The 27037-nt window shown below is 36.4% G+C and overlaps 1 protein-coding gene across 1 annotated transcript in view; it reads right to left on the bottom strand.

Annotated features, from left to right (window-relative positions):
* Nucleotides 1-27037, bottom strand: part of LOC101895560 (rho GTPase-activating protein 100F) — a 77953-nt gene that overhangs the window by 45361 nt on the left and 5555 nt on the right. Inside the window, exon 3 of the mRNA XM_059129636.1 lies at nucleotides 7905-8592. Coding sequence (XP_058985619.1) covers nucleotides 7905-7991 — 87 coding nt within the window. The 5' untranslated portion in view covers nucleotides 7992-8592. The remainder of the gene's footprint in view (nucleotides 1-7904; nucleotides 8593-27037) is intronic.

The raw sequence follows: 27037 nt of genomic DNA, 5'->3' as shown, positions 1-27037 counted from the left end.
ATATATACAATGTTTCGCCACCGGAGCTAGAACCTATTATGATCTACAAATACCAATTTTTGGACAAATCGGTAAAAATGTGGCAAAATTCATGAAAATACCGAATATCGAGAGGTACCGTTATATGAGGCCTACACAAAACCGTGAACCTATAATACAATGTTTCCCCTCGGAAGCTAGAACCTATTATGAAGTACAAGTACTAATTTTTAGACAAATCCCTGAAAAAAATGTTGCAATCATCATTAAACTACCGAATATCGGGAGGTACCGTTATATAGCGGTTATACCAAAACGTGAACCTTTATATACAATGTTTCGCCACCGGAGCTAGATTCCGTTATAACCTACAAATACCAAGTTTTAGACATATCCGTGGAAAAATGTGGACCGATATATCTCATTTTCAATACCAACCATCCTAGACACAATACAAATTGTTCTGCTAAATTTTCACGCTATACGTCACAAAATGTGGGCTGTATCGCGATTTGGACAGACAGACGGACATCGTTAACTCGACTTAGAATTTTACTTTATGGGGTCTACGACGAATATTTAGGAATGTTCTAAATGGAATGACAAAGTTAATATACCCTCCTTTTCAAGGTGAAGGGTATAAAAATACCCCAAAATATATTGGTCGGAAAATTCCAAAGTGGCAATATTCGACATGCGCCCTTGTCATCAAATGAAAAGAGCATAGTTTTTTTTAAGAGAAAATAAATCAAAGAGTGAGAAAAATAACCAATTCTAGTTGATACGCACTACCAAAAACTACCACACAGACTCCTTTAACAAAAAATAGATACAGGGACACGATTTCTACCCTACATATTTTTTTCTTATTGTACAACACTCACTGGCACGTAAATTAATAAATGTCATCAGGCTCTACACTTTTTGCTGTGTGGATGGCTATGCCAACAGGATAAAATAAGTATATCCTTTGCCGACATTTCGTATCTTTCTGTACATGTCGGCTCTCTCTCTCTCTCTCTCTCTCTCTCTCTCTCTCTCTCTCTCTCTCTCTCTCTCTTTGATAACAAAGAGAGCATCCATCCACTTACAAAAGAGCCGAATACACAATTATTACTGCCTAAAAAGAACGAATGAACGAACGGAAGTGTTCGGATAATAACATGTATCCGGAGAGGAAAAATATTTATTAACAACAGCAACAACATAATGAAATTTGTCAAATAGTCAAACCCCAAAAATAGACGTGAGATAATTTACGGCCACTACCAGCCATGAAGAAGAACATGATAATTATGAGTAGGACGATAATGATGATGATGACGGTGGCGGTGATGGTAGGCTAACTGCTGGTAAAAAGGTATCCACCGAGCATTTATTGTGTAAGGACGAAATTGAAATAAAATGAGACAATTTACAAAATTGATTAGATTTTTCGAAAACGAAACGAGAGAGATAGAGAGAAAGGGATAGGGAGAGCAAGTCTACATTCAGTCAAAGGGAGTAGAAATCACAATAGAATTATGTTATAGAAATAAATGATAATGGAATAATACTATTATTAAAATTGATTTTGTTTGTATTTCGTTGTGAATTCATGTAGCAATTGTCATGATTTGACAGAGACAAATAAACAAAAACATGACAACATGAGGGAAACGTGTAAATTGGAAATTCATCGGTAATTTAAGCCATGGTCTGATGTGTGGATGAAGAAAAGCGTATAAAATGAAAATGTGGTTGAAAAATGGAAGTTGATGCCGTCAATGTGAAATGTTTTTTTACATTTCTAAGTGGGAAGGGTATTGCAAATTGTTGTTTGTTTAGACTTAAATAACTATTCAAGAAATCTTTCTGTGAGAGGTCTTCTAAATTGAAGTAATACAAACAAGCCAATACTGTTCTAGTAATACAGAATTTATAAGTCAGTACAGAATTTATGAATCCAAATCAAAGAAAACTATATTAAACGGTAACGTAGGAATTTGTATTTTGACAGTTGAATTTATCTCACGATTTTACTTAATATGGAAATAATGCCTTTAATGTCAGTTTGGAGTGGGAGAGGTGATAATTTACGACCTTAACGCAATCTTTCTAGACTAACTGAAGGGAGTCTTTGTAGTCTCTATAGAGACCCTGAAATGAGGTTAGGTAAAGGTAGGTAACGTAAGAATCTGTATTTTGACAGTTCAGATTACTTTACATTCATTCTAAAAAAGGAAGTTACATGTAACATTTTTCAAAATAGTTTAAGGAATTATTATTTTCGAATTTTATTTAAAACAACAAACTTTTTGAAGATTTATTGTAATTGTATAAATGTTTTGAAAATATGTTTTAAAGCGCATTAAAAAAATATTATTGAAAATATATGAAACATATTTTTGAAGGACTATCATGGATTATATCTTCAAAAAAATTCTTTTAGACAATAAATATGAAAAGAAAGAAAAGGTCGATATATTCGATCTTCGCAACATATATTGTGTTAGTAAAAACATAAGGGTGTGTGAAATTTAAAGATAATCGAATGCCCATTTCGCATTTTTATACCCTCCACCATACTATGGAGGGTATATTAAGTTTGTCATTCCGTTTGTAACTCCTCGAAATACTCATGTCAGACCCAACAAAGTACATATATTCTTGATCAGCGTAAAATTCTAAGACGATTTAGCCATGTCCGTCTGTCTGTCTGTCTGTTGTAATCACGGCATCTTTCGAACAAATTGAGATAGAAGGCTAAAATTTTGCACACATGTATATTATGTCAGTAGGCAGGTTAAGTTCGTAAATGGGCCATGTAGGTCCAAGTTATCATATAGCCCCCATTTAACGGTACCTCCCGATATTCGGTATTTTGATGATTTTAGCGACATTATTCACCGGATTGTTTCCAATTTGGCATTTGAAGTTCGTAATGGATACTACAGCCTAAGACAGAAAATTATCTGTACAGGTCCACGTCTTCGTATAGCCCCCATATAACGGAACCCCCCATATTCGGTATTTTGATGATTTTAACGACATTATTTACCGGTATCGTTTCAAATTTGGTATTTGAAGTTCGTAATGGATACTACATCCTAAGTCAAAAAATGAGCCATGTAAATCCACGTCTTCATGTAGCCCCCATATAAGGGTACCCCCCCGATATTCGGTATTTTGATGATTTGAGCGACATTATTTAACGGAATCGTTCCAAATTTGGTATTTGAAATTCGTAATAATTACTGCAGCATAAAACAGAAAATGGACCATGTAGGTCCACGTCTTCGTATAGCCCCCATATACCGTACCTCTCGATATTCGGTATTTTGATGATTTTAGAGACATTATTCACCAGAATTGTTTCCAATTTGGCATTCGTAACGAATGCTACAGCCTAAGACAGAAAATTGTCTGTGCAGGTCCACGCCTTAGTATAGCCCCCATATAACGGTACCCCCTTTATTCAATATTTTGATGATTTTAGCTACATTATAAACAGATTTTTCTTCAAGTTTTGCATTTAAATATTGTAATAACTTATGACAAAAGTTGCCTACGCAGGTCCACGTCGTATAGGCATTCGGTATTTTTAAGATTTTAACAGAATTTTAAACGGATTTTATTTATTTATTTATTTATTTTTTTTTTTTTTTTTGATATTGCCAAATTTGTACCAAATGGTGGAGGGTATTAATAGTTCGGTACGGCCGAACTTACAGCTTTTTTACTTGTTAATGAGTTATAATGATTCAAAATCTTTACCCGTTGTGGGGGAGATACCAGAGTATTTGTTGTTTGTGATGGGTTCCAGCTTCGGTGACAGAACAATAGTTATATAGGTTCACGTTTTCGTTTAGCTCCCATATAACGGTACCTCCCGATATTCAGTATTTTGATGATTTTTGCCACATTTTTCCAGGGGTTTGTCTTTCTTCAGACTTCTGACACATTTTTCAACAGATTTGTCAAAAAAAAGTTATTTGTAGTTCGTAATGGGTTGTTGCTCTGATGGAGGAACATTGTACATATAGGTGCATGTCTTCGTAATCCCCGTGTAATGGTACCTCCCGATATTCGGTATATTAATGGTTTTACCCACATTTTTCTACAGACATGTTTAACATTTGGTTTTTATAGTTCGTAATGGGTTCTAGCTCCAGTGGCAGAACATTCAATATGTAGGTCCACGTTTTGAATATGTAGGTCCCACAAAATATATAACGGCTACATTTGGTTTTTTTATGATTTTAACAGAATTTTTAACGGATTTTCCTTTTTTTGAAAATTTTCAAATTCGTTCCATATGGTGAAGGGTATTAAAAGATCGGCCTGGCCGAACTAACAGCTTTTTTACTTGTTGCTTTTAGTACACTTATACTTAGAACTTGCAAAAACCCAGACTTATTCTACGCAAAATTTCAAATTCTTTTCTCAGTTTTAGCTCCACCCGTTTTGCCTGGGCGTTGTTAAATCAGTCAGTCATAGACATGTCATAAACAAACCTACATACTTCAGAGCTTTAGCATCTCCCAATCGCTCAATATCAACGGTACCATAATTAGCACTTTTTGTACTTTTCGTCAATTTATAGGACGACTTTGGAAAATAGCGGTCTTATCTAGCACATCTGCTCCAAGGGAGACTCTCACCTAAAATTTCAAGATTCCAACTTCAGCCGTTTTGTCTGGGCGTAATGAATACGTCAGTGAATCAATCACTCAACAGGGTTGCCCATATTCGACGGACCCATCTGGCTTAATGACATACCGCGTTTGAAGCGTCAGTCCAAGCAGATTTTTACCATGAACCAATACACGCCACGCGAGCGCTCTGAAATTTACATTCAACAGAAGAAGTCAATTGTGAAAACTCAACGTGCTTTTAAAACATTAAAAAATGTGAGAAGTGCGCCTTCTAAGAACACCATTAAGCGTTTATACAAAAAATTTTCGACTGATAAGGCTCTTTCTAATCCGAAGAGGCCATATAAAAGTCGACCAAGGAGATCGGCCGAGAATATCGCTGCCGTACGAGCCAGTGTTGAGAGGTCCCCAAGAACATCCCAAAAACGCCGTTCTCAGCAGTTGGGCATGGCTCGGTCCACTTTACAACGGATTATTCGCATTGATTTGCATTTGTTCCCGTACAAAATTCAATTGACGCAAAGAATGTTGCCTGCGGACAAGCCTCGTCGATTGGAATGGGCCCAAAGAGTCATCGAAATGGCCGAAGATGACGAGCAATTTTGTAACAAAAATATCATGTCCGATGAAGCCCATTTCACATTGAATGGGACCGTAAATACGCCACTGAAAATCCTCAGGAGATTCAAGAAGTGCCTTTTCATGACGAAAAAGTCACAGTTTGGTGCGGCGTTAGTGCGAAAACGGTCATTGGGCCGTTTTTCTTCCAAAATGAAAATGGCCATGCTGTTACCATCAATCATGAGCGTTATCGCGACATGATGACCAATTATTCGTCGAAAGCGTATGAGGCAGTTCTGGTTTCAACAAGACGGCGCTCCACCGCACACAAGTCGCATAACAATCGATTTTCTGAAGAATTTGTTGCCGGGCCGTTTGATGTCGAAAAGTGGTGATTTGGACTGGCCACCGTGTTCGCCCGATTTGACGCCGCCTGACTATCTTGGGGATATTTGAAGTCAAAGGTTTACGTTAACAAGCCAAGGACCGTAGAAGAGCTCAAGGACAACATTCGTGAAGAAATAGCCGCTATTCCGGCCGAAATGTTGGCAAAAACGATGGAAAATGCAGAAAAAAGGGCACAATACGTCATCAACGCCAGAGGCGGCCATTTGAGAGATATCATATTCAAAAATTGATGTAAACAAATCTACTTGGAACAAATTAAATGATTAACATTGCCAACCGCCAAATTTTTATTTTTTTCTTTGATTTAAAAAAAATACATGGGTCCGTCGAATATTTGCAACCCTGTACAACAGTCGGCAATCAAAATATCTGTCCTTTATTGAAAACATTTAAGACTATATGTATATACGTTTGTAAATACATATACAAACAAATGTGCGGAGCCTAAGCTTAAATCTCAAACAATAACCCCAATTATGGCTCTCTACATCAGAAGCAGCAGCAGCAATACATGGAGTTTTTGCACAGAACATTAGAAACAACACTACAAAGGGTCACATGCATATGTATGTACGTACATTTTTTGGTCTATGTATTTAAATGTGAGTGTGTGTGTGTCCTTTTTTAAGGCAATCTTATGACGAATATTTGATATGAATAAAACATTAGAATAGTTGAACTCGTTTTTTTTTTTCTATTTTTTATTTCTTTTAGTGGCTGCAACAGCAGCTACATTTCAAGTCGACCCTCCCCCCTCTTCATTTCTTTTCGTATTTACACAACACATACATCCGCACGTACGATACGCATATAAGCCAAACATTTGTTCATCCATTCACTCGCTTATACATATGTCAGATGCATCATCTCTCATACATCCCTATAATGAGGAAATTCTAACAAAGTTGACCCAAATCCTTGTACACTTGTACTGGCGGGTGGGAAGTTCTATTGTGTATCCGCGGCGTGCGTGTATACATGAGTGTTTTATGTCGGTCGGTCGGTCTGTATGTACGAATGCGGTTGAGCGCTTGTACAGAGATTTGGGATGCATTAACAACTAAACGGAATCAAAACTAAATGCATGCAGAGAGCTCACAACAACACAACTACATATATGTGTTTAGATGTGCATCTGAGTATGAGTGAGTCTTACAAGGCCGGACGATGATGAAAAGATCCCAAATATTCTTGACAAGGATGAGCGGTTGTCTTCACCCCCCCCCCTCTCCCCCTTCCTTAACGTAACTTTTAAGTTTTTTTTTCATGTCACATTACTAATCTTTTAGGATCTGGAATAGATTTCTGTTGTAAGATAGCTACATATTCCAAATATTTGCGAGTTTTATTGACAGTTCCTTCTCGTATGTAATGTATGCCAGCAACATACCCTCCCCCCCCCCCCTCTTAACTTCCTTATTAGGCTCCTTTCTTAATTAAAATACAACCTCAATAAGATAATCTTGTTCATTGGAAGCATGATCCCAGTAAACAATTTTTTCCGACTGCTCTGATTTTAGATTTTTTTCCGAAATTTCTGACGTTTTTTTCAGAAATTTCTGATAGAAATTGGTCCGATTTTCTAAACGTTTTTTTTTAGAATTTCTGCACATTTTCCTGTGTTTTTAACCGAAAAAAACTCGAAAAATGTACAAACGGAGAGAGTAGATTGTCTATTGCTCTGGCATATTCTCTCCCACATGTAAACGGATGGTGGTGGTTTGACACATTCTCTCCCATAGTAGTTGTTGTTGTGATCATTCATTTCAAGATCTCAACAACAACAAAGCGCAAAGCAAAAATGCTATTTGTTATTGTGAACTGTTAGATTTTCCGTTGTAAAAATGTGCGTTTTGTTGTTGTTATAATGGAAAAAAATTGCAAAAACAACTACATACATAATATTTACAATGTAAATGTATTATAGATGTAATATTTAAACTACATTTTTACGAAACCCGAAATAAATTGTTTGTTTTTTAAATAAATATGTGTTTTTTTTTTTCATTTTTAAGTGGTGTGTTGTCCTCCGAATCTTTTCCGAAAATCTAATTTTTTCTCCTATTTTTTGAAGAATTTTCACCGAATTCGGACCGAATTCGTCCAGAAAATCTAATATTTTTTTAGATTTTTTTCAGAAAATCTTTCCGAATTCGGTGACCACGTCCATACAACTTTCGTACCGAAATCGGAAGGAATTCGGAATCAGAATCGGACATTTTTTCAGAGATTCTGACAGAAATCGGACCGAATTCGGCAAAAATTTTTTACTGGGATGCTGCCGATGATGATGATGATGATGATGACAACTTGACTTACCTTTCTTCGTCCACAACAAAGCATTCTTCGCGCACGCGAATGTCCTGTAGCTGCTTTCAATCGAGTAAACTTCTTCTTCCACTGCATTTAGTGGTATTGGTAACGTGATGACGACGACGACACGACGGCGTATTTGTGGCACGTTTCGGTTGTACACAATGCTGTTGAGTTGAGCTGCATTAATGATACATATGTGTGTGTGTTGCCGCTGCTGTAAGTGAATTTGAATTTGAATCCGAATCCGAATGTGAATGTAGTATGTGTGGCTGCGATTTTCCTAGTAGTTGTAGTGGTAGTCGGAGTAGTAGTAGTCTATCGACGATGACCAACAACACAACACATTCAAAAAACGTCTCTTGCTGCTTTTGCTTTTTCACTCGCGAACATGACATACTATGTGGTGACGACAATGGATGTGGTAGTGGTGGTGGTGGGGGGAAGTTGAAATTACCGCGTAGCCACAACAACACACAGCCTCCTCTCCTCCGCCCACATCAGTGCAGATAGTTGGAGATGGTTGTCATTTCTGCAGGCCCAGATTCCATTGATTGTAAAACTGTTGTCCGCGCTCAGATGTGGTGACTGATCCACTGATTCGTTGTTGACATCACGTTGCATGGAGTGATGAATGCCCCTGCCGCCGCCGCTCCTGCTGTTGGTCTCTGTTCTATGTGTGTATAACTGCTATCTGCAAAATGGAAAAAAGAACACCAAATAAACCATAAAGCTTAAGTAAATATACCGTGTGTGTATGTGTATGGCAACAATGTATTTGGTAAATTGAGAAAATATTTAAATAAATTAAGACTGCATTGAAATGTTTGGATTGTTAGCGTTGACCACATAAAATAATTCGGAAATATTCATTAAACTCGTTCATAACATTGGTAATGAAAGACAGCCTGGGCATGGGAGTACAACCAATATTGGAAAGACGGAACTTTTTTATACCCAAACACAATAAATTATAGTTTTTAATTTTCAATGTTTACCCATTCATCCTCGTCACAGTTTTTCGCTAAAAAATTGTATGCCCTTTGAGTTTTTCTTTCTTACAATATTTTTTATACCCTTAGCCATATGGCTAGAGAGGGTATATAAAATTTGATTACGCCAAAGGTGCCTCATCAAAATAATGGTTTTAGACCTTTGGTCTCTTTGGACCAAATCCGTTTCAGGACATTTGGTGTCGATATAGCGATGTCCGTCCATCTGTCTGGCTGGTGTGCCCAATAACTCTCGAAGAGAGTATCCGATTTGGTCCAAACATGGTACATCGTAATATTATTGTCAAACATAGATCGAGTTCGGAGATGGGCAATACAGGGTGAAATAGTTCCTGCACTTTTTGGAATTTCAATGCCTTTATCCCGAGCTCATTTTTCAATAATTGCCGAATAGAATATTGCGATATGTTCAGCTCACGAACCATTTTTCGGCCACTGCGACGGGCGTTTCGATCAAATCGCTTCTTTACTTTTCGAACCATTTATGCTGACGTTGCTGTTTTCTTCCGCCCACTTCCTTGACGTCGTATCAGTATCACGGTAGCGTAAAATGCGAAATTAACATCCGATTCCATCGGACTTGGCACCTGCCCCACAGAATATTTAATATCAATGACACTCATAAAACGCGAAGTTAACATCCGATTCCATCCAGACTTGGAACATCTCAATATTTCCATCAACATCTGATTTTTTATAAAAATTAAGGGACCATGTCTTCTGGTACCTCCCCCACATAATGTTCAAGATTTTAAAAAAATAAACAAACGCTTAAAAAAAGCGAAATAAGCCTTCTGCTCATTTCAAATTTCACTCATACAAATATTTTTGCTAACAAAATATCTGTTGTAAAGATGATATATGTATATATACACTATCGGACAAAATAAAATGCAAACAAACTGCAACTATAGTATTTGTTGTGCTTATTATAACAGTACTCTCTTCTCGTCTTTTTCTCAAAACAAAAATCCCGCTAACTCATTATGTTGAGTGTCTGCAGTTCACATTAAGGTGACAGTTCGATTTTACAAGTGACAAAATAAAGTGCATATTGTAGTAATTACAAGAAATTTATAAAAAATATCGTTTAAATTTATGTGGTAAGATCAATAATATTCTCTTGGGCATATGCAAAATGTGTTAGCAAGTATATAATAGCAAAAAAATAATAAAAATAAACCGCTATTTCCAGAAATTAAAAAAAAATCATGAGACCTCTGTCGAAGGACGTAAAGGACCTTCTGGTTCAGGATCGATCAGAAGGCATGACTTATGCGAATTTATCAAAAAAAATATAAAATTTCGGTGTCAGGTGCAAGAAAAATATATGAAAAATATAAAAGTGTTGGATCTAATGATAGCTGTAAATATCTTTGTGGAAGAAAGCGCGGTACCTCTAAACTGAATGAGGACCACATTGCAATGGGAGTGAAGAAAAATCCATCCGCATCCTGTAGAATTATAAAAGAAGATTTAAATTTGAGTGTCTCATCAAGAACGGTTCAGAGAAGAATTAATGAAAGAGGTATGAGAAGCTTCTTCGCAAAGAAAAAACCACTACTGCGCGCCGCAAATATAAAAAAAGACTTTTGTTCGCCAAAAAATACATAAATATGCCAGAAACCTTTTGGGATAGAGTTATTTGGACAGACGAATCCAAATTTGAATTGAAGAATGAGAAATGGAGGAAGCGGGTATGGTGCGAACCCTCAGAAAGGCTGAGGCCGAAGAATCTTATTCATACAGTTAAACATGGTGGAGGTAACCTTATGGTATGGGGGTGCTTCTCTACAACGGGAGTCGGTCGCCTAGTAAAAATTGATTGCAGAATGACAGGAAAAGACTACGTAAAGATTTTGAGTGAAAATATCGAAGAAAGTGCACGAGAAATGCAATTGGGATCGTTTATTTTTCATTCATCTATGGGCCATTTTAGATACCAAAACACCGATGGAATCGCGAACAAACGTTACAACATTCTGGGAAGCAATGCAAAGAGAATGGAAAAAAAATCCGAGTAACACTTTAAAAAATTTGGTCCGAAGTATGCCAAAACGGCTTAAAGCAGTGATAGACAACACTTTATTTTGTCTAACTCTAATACGAGGTGAAATTATGTTTTTATGTTTTTTCTGTTTCTGAATGAACTACCAAAAATCGTTTTATATTTTTTATATACTATACACTATGACTTAAATAAATGTGGTTTAATTTGAATTTATAAAAAAACCAAAAAAAATTTTTTCATGTACTAAAATATTTTTTCGTCTTTTGCACTTTATTTTGTCCGATAGTGTACATATTCATAATCAGCATAAAATTCCTAAGTCCAAAGGTTATCCCGGCAATTCAGTATTTTGATGATTTTGCCAAATTTTTCCACGGATTTGTATAAAAATTTGTATTTTTAGTTCGTAATGGGTTCTTGCTCCGGTGGAGAAACATTGTACGTATAGGTCCACGTTTTGGTATAGCCCCCATATCACGATACCTACCGATAGTCAGTGGTTTGATGATTTTTACCATAGTTTTTCACGGACCTATCCAAAAATTGGTATTTGAAGTTGGTAATGGATTCTAACGCCTGCGCTCGAATATAATATGTATAGGTCCACGTTTTCGTTTTATAGCTCCCTCATAACGGTAACCCGGATATTCAGTATTTTGATGTTTTCTCTACATTTTTCCACGGATTTGTCAAAAAAATGATATTTGTAGTTCATAATGGCTTCGATTTCCGGCGACAGAACATTGAAAATTTCGATACTCGGTATTTTGATAATCCTAGTCACATTTACCCACGAAATTGTTTCAAATTTGATATTTAAGAAGATTTGGTAGACGACAAACCTTGATGTATAAATTGTCTTTGGAAGTTCCCGTCTGTCTGACTAAATATATATACAGTAATTTTAATGAATGAAAACCAAAAATTTTGGAAATAGCATAACATTTTAGAATAAGTTTAGATTCGTTCGAATTGGTCACCTTCGGCACGAATTGTGGCCTTCAAACGACCAATGAAATCGTCACACGCTGCCCGAATGTTGCTCTGCGGTATTTTGGGCTATTCCCGGCAAAGCGCTTGCTTGAGGTAGTCGACACTTTGGTATTTTTTAATGTCAACCTTGTTTTCCAGAATACCCCATACACAATAGTCCAACGGATTGGTATCCGGAGATTTTGGTGGTCATTGTGCGCTAAAAATGAGGAGAGGAACCTCATTGTGTAATTATTCTTGGGTGGCGCGTGCTGAGTGCTATTGTGCTGAGTCCTGTTGGAATGTCCAAGGTCTGCGGCCAATATATTTGCGTGCCCAAGGCTTTAATACACCCTCCAGAATATTTTCGCGATAATATTCAACATTTATTCTGGTGCCCCGGGCGATTAATACGAACGGAGATCGGCTGTTATGGCGGCCCACACAATCACCATGGCCGGCGCTTGAGTTCTAGTGGCCAACCTAAGGTGCACATTTTCAGCTAACCTCTTTGGCAAGTAAACACGATCATTTTGTTTGTTTACAAACAGCAGGACAACGAATGTTTTCTCATCGGAGAAAACCAAATTCGGCAGTTCACCACTTTCGGTCAACCCAAGCTACTCTTTAGCTCTTTTAAGTCTATTTTCTTTCTGTTGTGGTGTAAGTTCTTGCACTTTTTGGAATTTCCATGGCTCTGCCCCGAGCTCAATTTTCTATATTTGCCGAATGGAATATTGCGATATGTTCAGCACACTAGCCATTTTTCGGCGACTGCGACGCGGGTTTCGATCAAGTTGCTTCTTTACTTTTCGAACCATTTCTGCTGATGTTGCTGTTTTCTTCCGTCCACTTCCTTGACGTCGGGCTACGCTACGGCAACGAGCGATGGTACGAGACACAAAAGTTTTATTCACATTTATATGCTGGAGTGCTCTAACGATAGCCACTTGTGGTTTTCCAGCCAAATATAAAGAAATCACACAATCACGCTTGAATTCCATCACGAAAATTTCTGGAAAATTCTCACCAAAATGCTTTTGTACGCTTGTAAGCAATATAATGAGCTGTCACTGGAATAATTTTAACAGCTGTTGGACGAGTGGCTTAGAAATGACAGCAGTCTGAAGTTTGTTGCAGTTTTTTCTTCTCACCCTTTATTTGTGTCCATTTTGACAAAAAGACTCGAAAATTTCTAATTTTTCTAATCAGTTTTTCAATTGAATCATAGCATTATGTAAAATTGAATATTTTATCAATGTTTCCGATGCTTAGATTTCTTGTCTTATTTATGATTTACTTAGAATCCAATATAAATTTTATTTTGACTTAGAAATGACAGCAGTCTGAAGTTGGTTGCAGTTTTTTTTTATCTCACCCTGTAGACTCTGCACCCCAGAGTCTTATTTTGGGAGATTTTCACCAAGTTAGAAAAAATTCAATTTTTTTTAAATCTTACAACTTTTTTCAGAAATTTTCAACATTGCTGAAAAATATTTGAATAAATTTTACAAAAATAGTTTGATTACTTCTATGTAATTCATATTTTATTATTACTATAAATGGGAACATATACATGTACACATACGCCCATTTCTAAATTGTAAAAAACAACAAACATGTAATTTATTCTAAAACTCAACTAAAAATAATAATCATAAATGTTAAGCCATTCCAAAATAAAGAAATGAACATATCTCTAATATGTTCACTACAGTAAAATTTTATTGATATCTTTTTTTTTATGATTGCAGTTGTCATAGATCGAACCAACAACTGAAATGGATTGCGATTACATGTTAAAGTAGGACACGCTGCGTAGTTACATTTACCATGTACTGATGCAAATGCAACAACCATAACATGGGAAAACACACACAAAATGTTCCCCTCTCCCTCTCCCTATCTCCAATCTCTTCTCTTTGCTTTTACTGCTGACCATAAAATAGTCATTGGAAATTTAACCTCCTAATGTTTTACTAACTGGAATTACATCATTTGGGCCAGACAATGAACGGAATGCATCAGCACCATCATCCCGCAACCCATCTCCCTTTTTCTCTGTTGGCAGACATGGTAGAGTGACATCAGACCTACATTGCACAAAGTATTTGGGAATTTCTTCGTCTTAGATAGAGTCTTAGAAAGTATTGAACGAGACTCGACAACAATGTTTTCCCCAACTGCATTGAAGTATTGTTACGCAAGGACATGCACATGGGAGTCATCCATTGAAACATTGTCTCGCAAATTGGCGGAAAATTTCAACCCAACTGGGAAACTGTCATGCAGATGGCTGATGGATGATGAAATGCAGGGGAATTTTTCATTGTTGATTTATATTCAAAATCTAAATATAAATTGTAGTTTGGTACATTTTTACAATGTTACGCAAATCGAGGTGGTTGCAAGATATTATGAGTGGTAAAATGGAAGAAAATAATAACACTGTGATACACAAAAAAAAAAACGAGTTAAAAAGCAGTAAGTTCGGCCGGGCCGAACTTTTAATACCCTCCACCATTTGCAACGAATTTGGAAATTTTCAAAAGGTTAAATCCTTAAAAAATTCTGTTAAAATTTTAAAAATACCGAATATAGCCGTTATATTGGGGTCTATACGACGTGGACATACATAGGCATTGTTTGTCATAAGCCATTACCATATTCAAATTCGAAACGTCGTATGTAAGGAGGTGCCGTTAAATTGGAGCTGTGCGAAGACTAGGACCAGCATAGACAATTTTCTGTCACAGGCTGTAGCATCCATTACGAACTTCAAATACCACATCTCAAACAATTTCGGTGGTTATTGTACCTAAAATCGTCAAAATACCGAATATAGGGAGGTACTGATATATGGGGCCTATACGAAGACGTGGACCCGCACAGACAATTTTCTGTCACAGACTGTAGTTCCCATAACGAACTTCAAATACCAATTTTGAAACAATTCCGGTGAATAATGTCGCTAAAATCATCAAAATACCGAATATAGGGAGGTACCGTTATATGGGGGCTATACGAAGACGTGGACCTGCACAGACGATTTTCTGCCTTGGGGTGTAGTATCCATTTTGAACTTCAAATACCAAATTTGAAACAATTCCCGTGAATAATGTTGCTAAAATCATCAAAATACCGAATATCGGGAGGTACCGTTATATGGGGACTATACCAAAACGTGAACCGATACATCTCATTTCCAATACCAACCATTCTAGACACAAAACAAATTGTTCTGCTAAATTTTGGCGCTCTACGAAAGAAACTAATATATAAGAGGCTTCTATCGTATTCTACTAAATTTAAAGGAGGCGTTTCTGTCTGAACCGATATTTATGAACTAATATATAGCAGGCTTCTATCATATTCTACTAAATTTAAAGGATGCATTTGTGTCTGAACCGATATTCGTCAAAATCCATCATATTTGTGCTGGTATTGCAAATTTTACAAATAAAAAAAGACATAAAAAACATCCAAAAAAAAAAATAAATAAAATCGGACGAAGATATATGTGGGTATATATTTATATAGCTACATATCTGAACCGAATTCCACCAAATGTCACACACTTGTTTCTGGGCTCAATTTAGTCGTTTGGACCAAATTACATCATATTTGGACTAATATTACACAATTGGTGCTTAAAACAAAGTTAATCGGACGAAAATACATATGGGAGCTATATCTAAATTTTGACCTAAATTTCAATAGGGTTCGACCTTGAAGCAAACAAATGTTTTGTGCAAAGTTTCATCTTTGTATACAAAAATACATGGACAGACAGGTTGGACGGACATGCATAAATCGACTCAGAATGCGATTCTATGCAAATCGATCCTACCATGTCCGTGCGTCTGTTTGTCCGACGAAAACTCTCCAAGGGAGTTTTTGATTTATTCTAAAGTTTTCACATCGCAATATTTTTACCAAACCTAATCCAATTTCGGAGATGAGCAATATCGCTGTGCTCCAACCCATTCTAAAATTAGGAAATTTTCAATTAAAAAAACTTTTCTCATTTTGCCAACTGATATTCAAATAGGTTCAGATTTGGATATAGCTCCCATATTTATTTTCGGCCGATTTCACATATTTTTATGTCCGATTCCAATAAAATTCGGAATAAGTGACGAAATTTGGTACAAAAATAAAATTACCAAATTATATTGAAATCACTTCAAATATTAAAATAGCTCCCATATATATTTTCGATCGATTCCAATGAAATTCTGAATGAATTCGGAATTTGGTAAAAAACTAAATTTGCCAAATTATCTTGAAATCGGCTCAGATTTGGATATAGCCCCCATACACATTTTTGACCGATTTCGTTTATTTGATGCTCCAAACACGATTCCATTCCAATGAAATTTGGAATGAGTGACGGAATTTTGTAAAAAATAAAACAAATTTTCAAAATTATACGGAAATCGTTTATGGTTTGGATATAGCTTCCATACATATTTTCGGCCGATTTCGTATATTTAATGCACCAAACACGCTATGTATCTCCAATTTTAATAAAACTTAGAATGGCTAACGAAATTTGATATCAAAATAAATTTGAAAATTATATTGAAATCAGTACATATTTGGATATAGGTCCTATATATATTTTCGGCCGATTTCAATGAAATTTGGACTAAAAATAAATTTTGTCCAATTATATTGAAATCGGTCTTGATTATCTCATGGTTACCTGAGCCTGGCATCTCCGACCGATTTCTTTGTTTACAGCCCTGAAGGAAAAACAAATAAAAAAGTAAATAAGTAGCTAAGCTAAATTTCCAAAAATTTCCGTAGAAAAATGAAACGCCTTATACTGGACCTATACGTGGTCCTTCATAGGTAATTTTTTTCTCATAGGCCGATTTTGAATTACAAATACGAATTTTGAAACAATTCCGGCTTATAAGATGTGGACCACAGTCTGTAGTACCCATTACGAACTTCAAATAAGGAATTGGAAATAATTCCGGCAAATTATCTCGCTAAAATCATCAAAATACCGAATATCGGTAGCCTTCTATTTCAATTTGTTCCAAAGATAGCGTGATTTCAACAGACAGAGAGACAGATAGACATATGGACGACGCCAAGAATATATAAACTTATTTGGGCTTGACAAGAGTATTTCCAGGAGTTACAAACGGAATGACAAACTTAATATACCCCTCATAGTATAGTGGAGGGTAAAAAAGCAATGTGTGTCATCACATATTCTTCAATTTGTATTTTTATTTAAAACCCACAAAATATAATAAAAACAAGTAAAAAAGCAGCCGGGCCGAACTTTTAATACCCGCCACCATTTCAAAGGAACTTGAACAATTTCAAAAAAAAGAAACATTCCGAAATCTACCACTTATATGAAAACCGTCCACGTCTTCGTATGGTCCCCATTATACGAAGACGTGGACCTGCATACGAATTTTTTTTCTTAGGTTGTAGTGCCCATTACGAACTTCAAATACTAAATTCGAAATAATTCCGGAAATTAACGTCGCTGAAATCATGAAAATATCGAATATCGGATGGAAGACGTGGACCTGCATAGGTTTTAGTACCCATTAGAATCTTCCAGTACGAAATTTGCCCATTTACGTCCTGCATACTGGTAAACTATGCACGTATGCAAAATTTTAGCCTTCTATCTCAGTTCGTTTGAAAAACAGCATGATTACAACAGACAGACGACAGACAGACGGACGGACATCGCTAGATCGTCTTAGAATTTTACGCTAATCCACAATATATATACTTTGTAGGGTCTATTATGAATATTTCGAGCAGTTACAAACGGATTGACAAAGTTAATATACCCTCCACAGAATGGTGGAGGGTATAATAAAATGTTAAATCAATATAAAATCCAAAGTAGTAGCGAAGCGTAATGGCTGAAACCCTGAAATTTGATATTAAGTTCACTGTTGGTATCTGAGGTTGAGATACCGTGATTATTGAAAATTTGAAAATCTGTACCTTCACTATACGAAAAGAACTAAATGCTACCAAAATTTGGTATTGGGTGAAGGGATAGGGCTGAAACTCTGAAATTCGATATTGAGGTCATTGTTAGTGTCTAGGATTTAAATGTCTCGTTAAACGTAAAAATAAATGATTTTTAAATCTTTTTGGCGTAAAAGGTAAACTTTGCAAATTCCAATATTTTTATGAGTATTACCTGAATTGCAAAAATTAAGTATCTATGTCCACTCCTTCTAGTACCTCCTCACAAAAGTTCAGTATTTTTATACCCTCCACCTTGGAAAGGAGGGTATATTAACTTTGTCATTCCGTTTGTAACATCCTTAAATATTCGTCTTAGACCCCATAAAGTATATATATTCATAATCAGCATTAAATTCTAAGTCGATTTAATGATGTCCGTCTCTCTGTCTGTCTGTCCGTCTGTCTGTCTGTTGAAATCACGATACAGCCCACATTGTTTGACGTAGAGCGCCAAAATTTAGCAGAGCAATTTGCTTTATGTCTAGGATGCTTGGTATTTAAAATAAGATATATCGGTCCACGTTCTGGTATAGTCCCCATATAACAGTACCTCCCGATATTCGGTATTTTGATGATTTATGCCACATTTTTTCACGGATTTGTCTGAAAATTGGTATTTGTAGGTCATAACGGGTCCCTGAGCGTGTGGCAAAACATTGCATGTATAGGTCCACGTTTTGGTATAGCCCCCATATAAAGGTACCTCCCGATATTCGGTATTTTAGTTTTTTTGCCACATTTTTTCACGGATTTGTCTAAAAGTTGGTATTTGTGGGTCATAATGGGTCCTAGTTCGTGTGGCGAAACATTGTAATTATAGGTCCACGTTTTGGTGTCGCCCCCATATAACGGTACCTCCCGATGTTCGGGATTTTAATGGTTTTTGCCACATTTCTTCTAATGTTTCTTTTACCCTAAGGTGGAGATTATTAAAAGTTTGGCCCTGCCGAATTTAATGTTTTTTTACTTGTTCAAGAATATTCACATATCTCATATACTATGATGGAAGTACTTGACTTGTTACCTCATGTAGTTTTACAAGGATACCCGATGTAAGAAGTTATTATTTGGCGACAAATAAAGAGGAAAAAGTTTGCGTTTTATTTCTAGAAACCACCGTTTTCCTTTTGCCCTCTACCTCACGATTTGCAGTTTTGTAGGCGGATGCGCACATTCTATACCGACGTTTCTCATTACCTGATAATGAGAAACATAAGTTAATTGACTTTTTAATATTTTTCTGACGAATAACACATTATTTTGATCCGAATGCAGATGTTAATTTCTTTACATTGCCTTTTAATCGGCTATTGGGCTCATACAGTTTCCAAGGTGTTGTTGGAATGCTTTATGAATTGTGTGTATCAAACAGCCGTCTAGATTCATAAGACTTTTCCCAGTTTTAACTTGGTCCTGGCGGAAAATATACAGGGATGCCCATATTCGACGGACCCATGACTCTTTGGGCCCATTCCAATCGACGAGGCTTGTCCGCAGGCAACATTCTTTGCGTCAATTGAATTTTTTACGGGAACAAATGCAAATCAATGCGAATAATCCGTTGTAAAGTGGACCGAGCCATGCCCAACTGCTGAGAACGGCGTTTTTGGGATGTTCTTGGGGACCTCTCAACACTGGCTCGTACGGCAGCGATATTCTCGGCCGATCGCCTTGGTCGACTTTTATATAGCCTCTTCGGATTAGAAAGAGCCTTACCAGTCGAAAATTTTTCGTATAAACGCTTAATGGTGTTCTTAGAAGGCGCACTTCTCACATTTTTTTAATGTTTTAAAAGCACGTTGAGTTTTCACAATTGACTTCTTCTGTTGAATGCAAATTTCAACTATTTCGCGTGGCGTGTATTGGTTCATGGTAAAAATCTGCTTGGACTGACGCTTCAAACACGGTATGTCATTAAGCGATGTGACATCTCTGTCAAAAGTTATGGCGTTGCCAGATGGGTCCGTCGAATATGGACAACCCTGTACGCCACTTATAAGGTCGAGATGTTTTCGAAGAATTAATTTCCCCATCCTTTCAAAAATGAGTTTATATTTTCAGTTAAGTCCTTTAAAATACATCACAATGGACAGCTCCAGGAAAATGTCATCCTAAAATCATCAACATCAAACACTTTTCCATTCCATTCCATCAGTAAACAGACCACGCATCTTCACAAAGTGTGACCCATTCTCCATGGTATATTAACAGCATTGGCTTTCAAAAATAAATAAAACTTATGCCTCCGCCCCCATCCCCCCAAAAACCCCTTTCCACAAACAAACTGTACACAAAGCAATACACATAAAAGTTTTCCTTCGAGACATTCTTGTATTCAATTTCCATTTAAAAAGAAGAAAAACACTCTTCTCCTTCTACTCTTTCTTGTCGTCTCTATGCATGACCTCAGGAATGACCTTTGTCTACTGTAAAAACCAATAACAACGACGACAACGACGACATAATTTCTAAATTAATATTGTTTTTCGACCTTTTTTAATAATTTAATCATTTTACTTCAAGTGCATGAATAATGTAGACGACGATAAACGACGATGATGATGACGATGTTTGATGGTGAAGAACAAACATTTTTCGATAACGCGCTCTCCTAAGTTGTATCGATTCTAATACATTATGGCTGATTAATAATGCCCACTCTTGCTCCCGCCCACACTCTCCACCGCCTCCTTCAAACATCCATCCACACTTTTATGATGATAGACTCCATTGAATGACACTGGCTGGCTGGCTGGCTTTGGCACTTCTGTTTCGAGCACAAAATAACCAACTAACAGACCCACCCCCAATTGTCAGCACCCTTGTAAGTGTAAAACACGAAACACTGCTGCAGTCGATACTTAATATTTGGATGTTTTGTTTTTTTTTTCTTTTTTGTTTGACACACAGACTCAAATAGTAACCATGTGTGTATACACGGTTGTGTGTGTGCCACTGTCTGTGCACATGTCCGTCCTGTTTTATTTTATTTTTTTTTTTGTGCTTTTATTTCTATATGTCACCCTCGTTACAATAATGCATTCCGGCAAACTAGACATCATCGTTGCCGTCGTTGTCGTCATCGTCATCGTTGTCGGTCTATTGAACATACGGACGGACGGACGGACATTCATACCGACAATATCCCCGCCGTTGAATGGATGAATGATGTAGTATGTCATGGATGCAAGACTGTCTCATACCAGTTCGTTATCATTACATTTGTTGTTGTTGTTTTTGTTTGGATTTTTATGACGAAGAAAAACATTTTTTTTTTTGCATCACAATGGTGGTGGTGGTAGTGTTTGGATTTCCAACCACCAATAATTTGTCATAGACTGACTCTGAATGATAGTGATGGAAATATTGATTATTATTATCCGAATCGTTAGAATTCGTTTGGAATTTGTTGTAAATTTCCATAGGTTGTTTGATTTTGGAATATTGCGATATTTACCTAAGAACAGATATTGCGCTTGTTTGGGTCATCGGTCTACGAGTAAAGTGGATGTCAATAAAAAAGCAACCACAACTACACAAGGCATTTTATCTGTTAGGAATTTGGTATTGCAATTAAATATGTGCAGGGTGAGATAAAAAACTGCAACAATCTCAAACGCCATAATTTTTACATTTTTCTTTTAAATTTTATTGAATGAAAGCAAAAAATGTCGGATATAGCATCAACTTTTAGAATAGGTTTAGATTTGTTCGAATTGGTCACCTTTGGCCTTCAAACGGTCAATGAAATCGTCACACGCTGTCCAAATGTTGCTCTGTGGCATTTTGGCCCAATCCCGGCAAAGCGCTTGCTTGAAATGAAGCGAGGAACCTCATTTTGTAACCATTCTTCTTTGGCGTTCCAATTGAAATGTCCAAAATCTGCGGCCAAACTGTTTACGTGCCCAAGGTTATAATACACCTCCAGAATATGTTTGCGATAATATTCGCCATTTATTCTGATACCACGATCGATTAATGCGAGCGGAGCGCGACCATCGGCTGTTATGGTGGGCCACACCATCACCATGGCCGGCGCTTGAGTTCTGGTGGACAACCGAAGATGCACATTTTCAGCTGACCTCTTTCGCAAGTAAACACGATCATTTTGTTTGTTTACAAACTCCTGGACAATGAATGTTTTCTTATCGGAAAAACCCAAATTCGGCAGTTCACTACTTTCAGCGAAGCGAAGCAACTCTTTAGCCCTTTTGAGTCTATTTTCTTTCTGTTGCGTTGTAAGTTTTTGAAATTTTTTGGAATTTCAATGGCTTTACCCTGAGCTGATTTTTCAATATTTGCCAAATGGAATATAGCGATTTTTCGGCCACTGCGACGCGGGTTTCGATCAAGTCGCTTCTAAACTTTTCGAACCATTTCCGATGATGTTGCTGTTTTCTTCCGTCCACTACTTTGACGTCGGGCTACGCTACCAGTAACACGGTAACGAGCGATGGTACGAGGCACAAACGATTTGTTTCACATTTAAATGCTGGAGTGCTCTAACGATGACCACTTGTGGTTTTCCAGCCGAATATAAAGAATTCACACTATCACGCTTGAATTCCATCACGAAAAAAAAATTTTTCTGGAAAATTCTCACTGAAATGCTTTGTACGCTTTCAATGAGCTATTACAGGAATAATTTTAACAGCTGTCGGACGAGTGGCTTATAAATGACAGCAGTCTGAAGTTGGTTGCAGTTTTTTCATCTCACCCTTTAGATACACTATTTTTAGTGGTATGTTTAATTTATATGGATCCATGTTATGGTATAGCCTTCCCGATTTGAGGATTTTCGCCTTATTTTCAATTTATTTGACATTAGTTTAGTAGTAGAAGTGTTTTGTCAATATAGGCTCTTCAGTGAAAAAATCATGAAAATAAATCCATGTTTTACATAGTCCCCAATATTATAATTTTATTTTTCAATGGATTCTGTATGAATATGTCATTTCTATCTTCCAATGGATATATAATAATATTGTTTAAAATTTAACAAATATTTGTTAATAATTCGGTGCAATTCTTTAACAATACGAATCAATTTGTTTTCCGAACTTGTATGAAAAAATGCCTGCCAACATAATTTTGTAGTATTGAAAAAAAATGTGTTAAACGGGAGCGTATGAGTCAAACAAGCGAAAAATATGGTGTCTTTGAAAAAAGTACTAAAACCCGTGTTTTTGTCGCTAAATTCTAAATTCGCAGAGCTAGAATTGTTAACTACATTGTATTGCTGTAGAAAATCTGTACTAAAAGTTATAATTCTGAAATGTTATATTGAGCTCCTGTTTGATGAAGCAAAGTTGTTTTTGTTTTTACAATTGCTAGAATTTTTATATCTGACTGCAGTGTGTATGTAATTTGTGCCAAGTAGTACTAAAATGTACTAGTATTGTTATTATTGGGAGGAAATTCTACACTTTTAGCGTAAGAATCATGTATTTTGCACTTTCGTTGTGCAACAAACGACGAGGTGAAGTTTTCCAATGTTAGTACTAAAATGCTTTATGACGTCTTAACATGTTTTGAGAAATTAAATGTTTAAAAGACATTCTCAACTCGGACTGAGATAAGGCAGTATATTTTTGACTTTTGCATGTTCGATCGGAAATTGAAATTGAAATGTTTTGGGGATCACCCTTTTACAGCTAAAGCAACGGAATATTTATGTTTTTATATTTTGATAATGATCGTGATTCAAGAGAAATTAAGCTCTAACTATGAACCAGTTTTATAAGAATATACATTTCAATCAATTAGGAAGTTTTTAATCGATAAAAGTTTTTTTTTCTAAAATAGTTGTAGCGGGCACTTGCTATCATATAGGAATTATACTCATACTGTATAGACTTCAACAAATTATCTCATTACATGTAAACCTTTAGTCGTCCCGCTTTCCCATTCCAAATATAACAAGAAATCAAAAATATAATTTTGCGATCAATTTTTTTCCCAGCATTTTGCTGTGTGCCGTATTAATAATGAAACTCATTTACGTGAATATGTTACTCATACTTTCGAGTTCCATACAAAGTTTTTTATACCCTCCACCTTGGAAAGGAGGGCATATTAACTTTGTCATTCCGTTTGTAACATCCCTAAATATTCGTTTTAGACCCCATAAAGTATATATATTCATAATCAGCATAAAATTCTAAGTCGATTTAACGATGTCCGTCTGTCTGTCTGTCCGTCTGTCTGTCTGTCTGTTGAAATCACGATACAGCCCACATTATTTGACGTAGAGCTCCAAAATTTATCAGAGCTATTTGCATTGTGTCTAGGATGGTTGGTATTGAAAATGAGATATATCGGTCCACGTTCTGGTATAGTCCCCATATAACGGTACCTCCCGATATTCGGTATTTTGATGATTTTTGCCACATTTTTTCACGGATTTGTCTTAAAATTGGTATTTGTAGGTCATAGCTGGTCCTTGAGCATGTTGCAAAACATTGCATGTATAGGTCCACGTTGTGGTATAGCCCCCATATAAAGGTACCTCCCGATATTTAGTATTTTAGTTTTTTTTACCACATTTTTTCACCGATTTGTCTAAAAATTGGTATTTGTGGGTCATAATGGTTTCCAGCTCCGGTGGCGGAACATTGCATGTATGGGTCCATAATTTGGTATAGTCCCCATATAACGGTACCTCCCGATATTCGGTATTTTGATGATTTATGCCACATTTTTTCACGGATTTGTCTTAAAATTGGTATTTGTAGGTCATAGCGGGTCCCTGAGCGTGTGGCAAAACATTGCATGTATAGGTCCACGTTGTGGTATAGCCCCCATATAAAGGTACCTCCCGATATTTAGTATTTTAGTTTTTTTACCACATTTTTTCACGGATTTGTCTGAAAATCGGTATTTGTTGGTCATAATGGGTTCCAGCTCCGGTGGCGAAACATTGTAATTATAGGTCCACGTTTTGGTATAGCCCCCATATAACGGTACCTCCCGATATTCGGTAATTTGATGATTTTTGCCACATTTTTTCAGGGATTTGTTCGAAAATTGGTATTTGTTGGTCATAATTGGTTCCAGTTTCGGTGGCGAAACATTGCATGCATGGGTCCATGATTTGATATAGCCCCCATATAACGGTACCTCCCGATATTCGGTATTTTGATGGTTTTTGCCACATTTTTTCACTGATTTGTCTAAAAATTGGTATTTGTGGGTCATAATGTTTTCCGGTGGCGAAACATTGGTATTATAGGTCCACGTTTTGGTATAGCCCCCATATAACGGTACCTCCCCATAATCGGCATTTTAATGGTTTTTGCCACATTTCTTCTAATGTTTCTTTTACCCTAAGGTGGAGGGTATTAAAAGTTTGGCCCGGCCGAACTTAATGTTTTTTTTACTTGTTTATATTAAAGTATTATTTCTTTGTGCTTTGTTTGTAACATGGAAAAGGAAGCGAGTTAAACCCATAGTTACTTTTGAGAATATTCATAGAATAACTTTCTCAGTCGATTTATGCATGCCAGTCCGTCTGTCCATGTATTTTTGTGGACAAAATGCAGGTTGCATTTATTAGACGATTGAGACGAAATTTTCCAAATAATATTTGTTTGGCCCAAAGAAATTTAGATACAGCTCCATCTTTAACCGATTTCGATTTAATTGTGCAGCAAATAACCAATATCAGTCAAAATGACCTGAATTTTGGCACATCCGACAGAATTCAGTCTAGAAGCAAGTACATAAAATTTTGGTGAAAATCGGTTCAGCTATAGCTATAGCTCCCATATATATGTTTCATCCGAATTGGGGGTTTTAAGTCTCTCACATGCGTAATATGCACTCCACAAGAGTTGGTACCAGATATCAGATAGCGCCCAGAAACACCTCTGTAAAATTTTATCGAGATCGGATCAGAATAGGATATAGCTCCCATATATATATATATATTTATCCGATTTCAGGTGTTTTGTGCACCAAATGGCTAATATTAACCCAAATGGACTGAATTTTGGCACTTCCGACGGAATTCAGCCCGGAAGCAAGTACATAAAATTTCGGTGAAAATCGGTTCAGATATAGCTATGGCTACCATATATGCTTTATTCGATTTGGTGTTCAAGTTCCTCACATGCATAATATGCACTCCACAACAATGATATTTGGTACCAGATATCACATAGAGCACAGAAACTCCTCTGTAAAATTTTACCAGGTTCGGATATTGCTCCCATATATATCTTTATCCTATTTCAGGTTTATTCTGCTAATATCAGCCCAAATTGACTGAATTTTTACACTTCCGATGGAATTCAGCCCAGAAACAAGTACCTCAAATTTTGGTGAAAATCGGTGCGGATATAGCTATAGCTTCCACATATATGCTTCATACGATTTAGTGTTAAAGTCCCTCATATGCACTCCAGAACAAATATATTTGATACCGGACATACAAAAATACCTCTGACCAATTTTATCGAGATCAGTAAAAATTTTTATATATTTTCGCTATATATTTATCTGATTTTAGGTTATATCCACCATATATGTAATATCAGCCCAAATTGATTAGATTTTTTTCAAATTAAACCGAGTTTTTCCATGTGCTGTAGCTCGATTAGGTATATCTATTGCTCCAAAAAATATTTTCTTAATATAATTCTTATCGAAATCATGCACTAACAAGCAACGTTATTTGGTACTGGAGGTGCAAAAGCCTCCGCCAAATTAACAAAAATTCCCTATATAAACTTTTTTGTTATGGGATCTCTACTAAATACGCATAGTGGTGTAGGGTATCATTTAGTCGGCCCCGCCCGACTTATGACCTTTCCTTACTGGTCTATTCTCAAACTTAATCAACTATAAATGAAGAGTCAGATTACATCTTCATTATCTACACATCTCTCCTTGAGAGAGAGAGAGGATAGTATTTGTGTGTCGTACGTTATAAGTGCCAGCTTAGAGGTCTGCTTTAAATTTAGATATCAATATTAAACGCGAGCAACGAAGAATACCTCATAAGATTATATTTTTTTTAAAAAATGGAATACATCGCTTTACATTTGGCACAGACCACTCATAAGTGCAACTCGTGATTTAAAGGAAATACCTTGACTACACTATATTACAGAAAAACGCAT

This window comes from Musca domestica, unplaced genomic scaffold, assembly GCF_030504385.1.
Source record: "Musca domestica strain aabys unplaced genomic scaffold, Musca_domestica.polishedcontigs.V.1.1 63, whole genome shotgun sequence".
Classification (NCBI taxonomy): Eukaryota; Metazoa; Arthropoda; class Insecta; order Diptera; family Muscidae; genus Musca; species Musca domestica.
The sequence above is the reverse complement of the archived record's forward strand: the minus strand, read 5'-3'. Positions and strand labels throughout refer to the sequence as shown.